At 39.9% G+C, this 7,602-nt stretch overlaps 1 protein-coding gene across 1 annotated transcript in view; it reads left to right on the forward strand.

Moving 5' to 3' along the window:
• The first annotated feature begins 359 nt into the window (after window positions 1-359).
• Window positions 360-7,602, forward strand: part of alg6 (ALG6 alpha-1,3-glucosyltransferase) — a 25,042-nt gene continuing 17,799 nt past the window's right edge. Inside the window, exons 1-8 of the mRNA XM_080723327.1 lie at window positions 360-500; window positions 715-799; window positions 2,058-2,147; window positions 3,015-3,103; window positions 3,451-3,533; window positions 3,838-3,902; window positions 5,634-5,819; window positions 6,932-7,067. Coding sequence (XP_080579453.1) covers window positions 419-500; window positions 715-799; window positions 2,058-2,147; window positions 3,015-3,103; window positions 3,451-3,533; window positions 3,838-3,902; window positions 5,634-5,819; window positions 6,932-7,067 — 816 coding nt within the window. The 5' untranslated portion in view covers window positions 360-418. The remainder of the gene's footprint in view (window positions 501-714; window positions 800-2,057; window positions 2,148-3,014; window positions 3,104-3,450; window positions 3,534-3,837; window positions 3,903-5,633; window positions 5,820-6,931; window positions 7,068-7,602) is intronic.

The following is a 7,602-nucleotide window of genomic DNA, read 5'->3' on the forward strand; positions in this document are numbered from 1 at the left end:
TCAAATAGGACATTCTGCATAATGAGTACTTTTACTTTTGGTATTTTGATATAAGTACATTTTGATGCCAATACGTTTGTACTTTTACTCAAGTACATTTTGAATTTTGGACTTTTACTTGTAACAGATTGTTTACTTCTATATTGCACTATTGATACTTTTACATATTGTAAAACAGTCGAGTAGCCTACTTCAGGGTCCATGCTCGTTTTCATTCTGGAGCGGACATTCTTTTATCCGATGCATCTTGAACGCCTCCTCTAGCAACACGTAGACGTCATCGCCCTGCCGTCAAATGAGAGCGCGCTACGAAGCTTTGATTGGTGACGTATGAGGAAATAAGCTCTGTAAACAGAGAAATGAACACATTCTAGCTTTTCACGTATCAAAACAATCAGGCTGTCTGTCTGCAGAGAGCATGGAAACGTGGAGTCTCGTATCCATCTGTGTTATGCTCTGTCTCACTGCGAGATGGGGGGTTTCACTGAACTCTTATTCAGGTGGGAAATGTGTGCAGCACATGCTGTACCATTCATTCAGCCTCTGTTAGATCTGTCAGAATTGCTGTTTACAACGTTGGCTGTTCTCTTGTTTCCCCCGCGACTTAGTTAACTCAAAGTAATGAGACCTAGTGGTTCTTGTGAATCCTTGTAATGTGTATTTTCCAGTCAAAGACCTAACAGTCGAATTATTATTATCTTTCTTATCCTTTAGGTGCAGGCAAACCACCCATGTTCGGTGACTATGAAGCTCAAAGACATTGGCAAGAAGTGACATACAATCTGCCCGTTCAGGAGTGGTCTGTATGAATAGTCAATGCACTATTATTCACGTCTACAATATAGCATTGGGTATTGTTAAGATTTAGCTTGTAATACGCTAGCCTCATAGAACCTCACCCTCGGCTCCGCTGCATACTGTTGTGCTCCGAGATGAGGTCCTACGGGGGAATCCCCGGGTTGTAGTAGAATGCCTCCACGGCGAGGTAGCCTTCTCAAAATTGTATTCAAAAAGTAAAGGTAGTTCCAACTTCCACGCTCCCAGACTGTGGTTTTCCATCCTACGGTACATAAAACATGCACTATGGCTTGAAACAACCGCTTAAATCGCTAGTTTTGTAATGTTTTCCCATTCAACCGGAACTCCCCCGGCGGCAGTTTGCAGTACTGCTGCTTATGCTGCTACAATGGGAAGGATGCAGCACTGGCAGTGGCACCTCAATGTAAAATTGGCTATTTTGTCCAAAATGTAAAAAAATAATATATAAGGGTCTTAAGTAATGTAAAGTGTACATGATTATAGCCCTATAATGGCTGTGATATTACATACATTGAATGTATTCTAGATATTGAATGTATTCTAGATACACAGAGCCATAGATCACTATATGCCTGCTCAGCTAGCAGACTGATTGTGGTGGCATTTAAACTTGTAGTTGTAGCACTGCATGTGTACTCACTCAATAATTAATTGCTGCGACTTGGTTTCATATACATTTGAAAGTTCTGTAAACGTGTGTTTAATAAAATATCACCACTTTTCCACGTGTTGCAAATGTACTTTGCCTGCAACGGGGCCCGAAATGATTGCTGGACTGGGCAAATGAAAACTTCCTTTGGGGAGCACATATAAGTATGGGGCACACAATTAACAGGTGTGATTAATTACCCCACAGTGGCCCACACCAATCGCAACGCACCCAAATTCACCTGTCAATTGTATGACTCAAATGTTTGTGCTCCCAAAAGTTTTCAGTTGTTCAGTCCAGCAATCATTTCAACTGGAGACATTTTAGGAGTGATCTATGTCTGTGTATCTAGAATACATTATGTAATATGATGTACCGTGCATGTTCAAATTATGTATACTTTACATTACTTAAGACCATTTTCCAAATATATTTTTTACATACATTTTGGAAATAATAGCAGATTTTCCATCAAGATGCCTACTCTTTTGTATCCTCTCACAATACAACAAGGTCGTACAACAGAATATAAATGAGGTATTTCACTGTGACATTTGGTTTCAAATCCAGTGTATATACATTTGTACAGGTACTTCAACACTACTGACAACGACTTGAACTATTGGGGTCTCGACTACCCTCCTTTGACTGCCTACCACAGCCTGCTCTGTGCTCATTTGTAAGTCTGAAAGTAAATTAGAATCACTGTAATTTCTGCTTTAATAGACACATACAATGGTGCCTGGGTAGAAAATACATGGTAGATTTTTATGTTCTTGGCACAAACTCTCGTTGCGGTAGCCTCACACATGCAAAAATTAAAAGACTACTCTAATTGAATTTGTATTGACCTCATACAAATAGGGCAAGTGAAGGATCAATGTTATTACTGCAAATAATTGAATAGACTGTGTGTGTGTGTGTGTGTGTGTGTGTGTGTGTGTGTGTGTGTGCACGCGTGCGTGCATATAAATAAACTGTGCATGGCCACATGCATATTCATAGCCTGAAAATTAAATTAGTTGCTGCTGGACAATACAGATTCAATGGCTATTTCCCAAATGCTGATACTGAAGGAGTTATGTTAGTATATTATGCAAGCATTTCAGACTAAGTTTTGATTTTTTTTTAGATGGTTATGCACGCTTAGTATGGTAACTTCATCATAAAAATATGGGGCACTACCCAAAGCATTTTATAGTGCTATGGTTCTCTTTGTTTCATCAACTTACAAATTAGATGATATAATCATGATATCATCTCTCCTCCTGGGAGAATTTGTGTGGCTTGGTCTGCTGATATCACTCACACACATTCATGCGTGTGGTATCTCTTTCTGCCCTCATGCTCAACCGTTGGTGCACAAGGCAAACCAATGAAATGGGGTGTTTTGCAAGTTCAATGTTCCACTTTTTATAACATTTTTGTACGATTAAGAAGGCACAGAAAACCCCATGCCATGATGTTTGCGGTTAAATCACTGCCGCCTATTTTACGATTTAGCATCTGTAAAATTGTCTGGGTGTCACACTGTACTTTTCTGCAGAGCCAAGTTGATAAACCCTGACTGGGTGGAGCTGCACACCTCTAGAGGTTATGAAAGCCCAGCGCACAAGGTGTTCATGAGAGCCACAGGTACAACTACATAAGAATATATCATCACTATTGGGCAGAAAAGTATTTCCATTTCATGTTCTTTCATAAATTAATGCTATTGATCATCCTTTAACCACTTAAGTAAGCCAATCTAGTTGTGAGCTTGGTTTTGGACATACAAGATTTCCAGGACAGTAACAGTATCCATGTACTAAGTAAACTATGTACTTTTTAGCGCTTGTTGGTTTTGTTAGTCAGCTGTTATTTGCATCTTAACATTCAGGTTTCCTGCTTTAAGGAAGTCAAAGAAACATGTTACTGTATATACTGTACATATCGTAAGACACATTAAATGACATGCTGTTTTTCCTTTCTCTCCATCTCAGTCCTACTTGCAGATCTGTTGATTTACATCCCTGCGGTTGTTCTATACTGTTTTTATCTATCTGATGGATCCTCCAGGAAAAAGGTAAGACCAGTCGCTAGTACTACAAACTAAACGTGAATTGTGAGGAACACTAATGAAAGCTGGTACAACCCTCACAAGATGTGTCTGTAGTTGTAATAGATTTGTATACATCAGTTACATCTTTTACTAAATGTTTTAATGATACTCTGTATATAAGACAAAAATAACAAATGATTGCATTTTGAAATTATTTGTTGCACAACAAAATATGCAAACCTTTGAGTATGTTATAGTTTGAGTGTATTATGATAACCCTGGAATAAATAGATGGCTTTGACAATGAAAATATGCCAATTTGTCCCAGGTCTGCACTCTACTCTGCATCCTGCTCTACCCTGGTCTGATTCTCATTGACTATGGGCACTTCCAGTATCCTTTATATACAATCAAATACAATTTCCTGATGTTAAAAGTGTGATTTTATTCTGTTGTTAAAAAACTACTGAGATGTTAGTCCTGCATTTGACAGTACTGTAGCCACCATTTGCTTGAATATACTGTAATGCCAAATTCACCCCAGGAGCAGTATAATGCTTCCACATTATGATCAATGCATTTTCTATGGAAAAGAGTGACCGCTGCATTTCCCACTGCAGCAGAAGGTGGGTCCCACAAAAGGCGGTGCGGTAAAGTGAGAAGGTTCAACTTTGCCACTGCCTGGCTAGAGAGAGTGGCAGCCAACCAGAAGTGCACTGTCGTCTGAAATAAGAGCGAACTTGGTGTACACACTAAGGAACACATCATCTTGGTGGGCGTGTCAGACACCCACGTAGTGGAAAAACACAGTGATAGAAATCACTACAATTGTTGGTGTGAATTTAGCATAAGACATGTTGGTGTACTTAAAGTTTACTTTTGTTACTAAATCACCAATCATAAAAGAAGCATCACCCATCTTATGCAATACACCTGAACATTATTTGTTTTCCAGACGTTTTTGTAATTTATTCTCCATGAAGGATCCTTCCATATGGTCTGTAGTTTATTTTGTATATTGACTTAATGGTTTGATTTTTCTTTCCTAGAATGACTTATTCGTTGTATATAAAGTACTGTATACAAAGTATATAAAACATATTGCTAACTAAATTCAAGTGCATTTGTGCAAATCACATTTACAATTTAATTTGCTATTGGGCAACTAGTCGTTGCCTACTGTAAATCAAATTGTAGAGGCATGCTGTTACTCATTTAATTTAATTATAAGACCATTTTACATTGTTATATCTTACGTTACAAACTATTGCCACCATCATGGAAACAGGACAGAAAATGTGTGAATTGAACTCGTTAGATAAGAGTATCCACTGTGCATAAACAAAAATATTCTTTTTGAATCCAAAGAGCCTCAGTTTCATCCTTCAGTGTACGAAGATATGAGCTCCGAAATGATGTGCAGTGTGTGGATTATGGGATGTGCACTGTGCACACAGTATATGAGGGATGGAAAGTAACTTTAACTGGTGCTTGCATGATAATATGTAGGAGCATCAATGTAAGAAATACCCGTTCCATTTAACGGCTACAGAGATACTGTGTACCGATCTGCATGATTTTGGACAACATCTGTAACAGGGCCAGAACCACAAACCCCCCCCCCCCCCCCCCCCCCCCCCCCCCCCCCCCCGTGTGTGTGTGTGTGGGTTTGTGTGTGATTGTGCATGGCCTGAACAACAGCGCCCCTCCCTTAACATGTGTGGTCACAAAAGGTACTGTAGGCTAAATAGATATAGATACACCATAAAAATGCAATTATACAGCATACGATTTGTGAAAGTGACAAACGGGCTTCACAGTTATGTCAGGTGTGTTCATATGCTGATGGTGATGCGATTTCAGATCAATTGCTCCAGCCACTGAGGAGAAACGCGGTTTCAGACAGACAGACACTCAGACAGACAGACAGACATTCGGAAAATTATATGTTAGATGGACTTGATGCTGGCCTCTCGCACCTGTTTACAGCCCTATAGTAAGCATTGAGTTTAGAGTGCAAACTTCCCTATCTCCTTCAGAGTAGTGCCCACTGTGCCATCGGATGCTGGTCTCATCCATACACCTTGTGCATGGAAAGAATTGATATGAACCTTGACTGTCCAGGTACAATGGAGTGAGCCTGGGCTTGGCACTGTGGGGGGTGCTTGGTCTGGGTCTGGGCTGGGACGCGCTGGGGTCCCTGGCCTTCACCCTGGCTATCAACTATAAACAGATGGAGCTCTACCATGCCTTGCCCTTCTTCTGCTACCTCCTGGGAAAGAGTGTGAAACAGGGCCTTACCGGACGAGGGTGAGCTGTTTGGCCTATCCTTCCTTCCTTTGTCAACACTTCTTCCATCAGTCTTCTCTCTCTCTCTCTGTCTCTCTCGTGTCTTCTACCTACCTTCCTTCATTCCTTCCACAAAAAACTGATGACGTTTTTCCCCCACCCGCTGAATGATGACCACAACTTTATTTCTCAATCAGAAACAAATTGGCAATATTTCTAGGACAAAATATATAACTATGGTGCAAAATTATTGCAGTCTTGTGCCCGGCATGGGAAACCTCAGGGGAAGGGATCTTATGAATTTATTTTCTTTCGGTTGACATTCAACATTAAATACTGAAAGCTTCTCATTATGGCTTCTAGTGTCAGTTAAATGCAAGACACGTAAATGTCCAAGCATATGTAAAGCAAGCATTAACGCAAAGTGAGCTCCGTTTTTACCAAGGTAATCAGATTGGATGCTGCCATACTAGAACTCCCTCCCAGTGACTGTTTATCTAGTAACAATGTACCAAGGGCATCTGGTAGCAAATGGAGAGCTGGATTAGAAGGGCCAGGGGAAGATATGTCCAGATGACACTCTCACCATGCCCAAACTCCTCTGCTATTCCTGTGTGTGCAACTTCTCGCAGCAGCTTCACAGGTCCAGCTGACAACATACATACCCTGACCTACACTAAAGACTTTCAGCTGATGCATGGCTTTCACTGCATTCCTAAACAGGGTCAAATCCCTAATTCTGGACATGCAAGCGGTAGCACTACTTAATTGTTCAAGTACAAAGTAAACTCCTCAGTATTAATTTAACCAAAAAAAAAAAAAAAGCTTTACCCAAATGAACCTGTTAGATCTAGAGTTAAATTTACAGTGAGGACTTTACTGTGTACTATTCGTAATATTTAATGTATCTGTATGCTAATGACTGTTTTTTATTATTATTATTATTTTAGAAACTATAAATAATACACAATATTTACTGCTATTTGTCCATATAGTAAAATCCTAAGCGCTCATTTATCCCCTTGTAACACTGAGTGTAAAAACATTTGTACACAGAGTTAAATCAACATTTGTGTGCATATTTCTCCCAGACATTGTGTCTCTCTTTAGTGTCCCTGTTGTTTGTCTTGTAGGTTGTTCTTGCTGGTGAAGATCGCTGTGACAGTTTTGGTGACTTTTGGCCTCTGCTGGCTGCCCTTCCTGTCTGACCCCGGCCAGGCCTTGCAGGTTGTCCGCAGGATCTTTCCCGTGGCACGAGGGCTGTTTGAGGTACAGCTGAGGTTTCTCAAGGCCCTACGCCAGCCCTGGATAAATTTAGTTTCACCCTGAAACCCAGGCTTGTAAAAACCCATTATTGACAGCAATAATGAGCGCGGGAACATAGCAGAAGTATGCTTCAGAGTTCAGACCTTTCTGAGATTCTAACCTTCGGTTCATAAAACTCAGACGTACATGGACATTTCTTCTGTCAAATAGCCGTAAGCCTAATACTAATTAAGATGGTGTCACTGAAATATAAATGGACAAAAATGTCACCATATTGTTCTAAAATAAATGTATTAATACATGTATAAGCCATTCATTGGCAGTATTGGCAGCTAATAACAAAATAGTCCCTGTGATATCTGTTTATGGTACTGTAGGTGTTTTGGTTGCTGAAATTACACGGTTATATTGTGTTAGTTTTTCATCAGATCTTGGCCATGAATCCTCATAGTCCATGCATTTCATGTATAATCACATTACTTATCATTATTATTTATGTTGTTTATAGAAACACATTCCTTCACAGTTATACAGTTAT

The sequence above is a fragment of the Nannobrachium achirus genome (genome assembly GCF_963921795.1).
Source record: "Nannobrachium achirus genome assembly, chromosome: 1".
In the NCBI taxonomy this organism is placed as follows: domain Eukaryota; kingdom Metazoa; phylum Chordata; class Actinopteri; order Myctophiformes; family Myctophidae; genus Nannobrachium; species Nannobrachium achirus.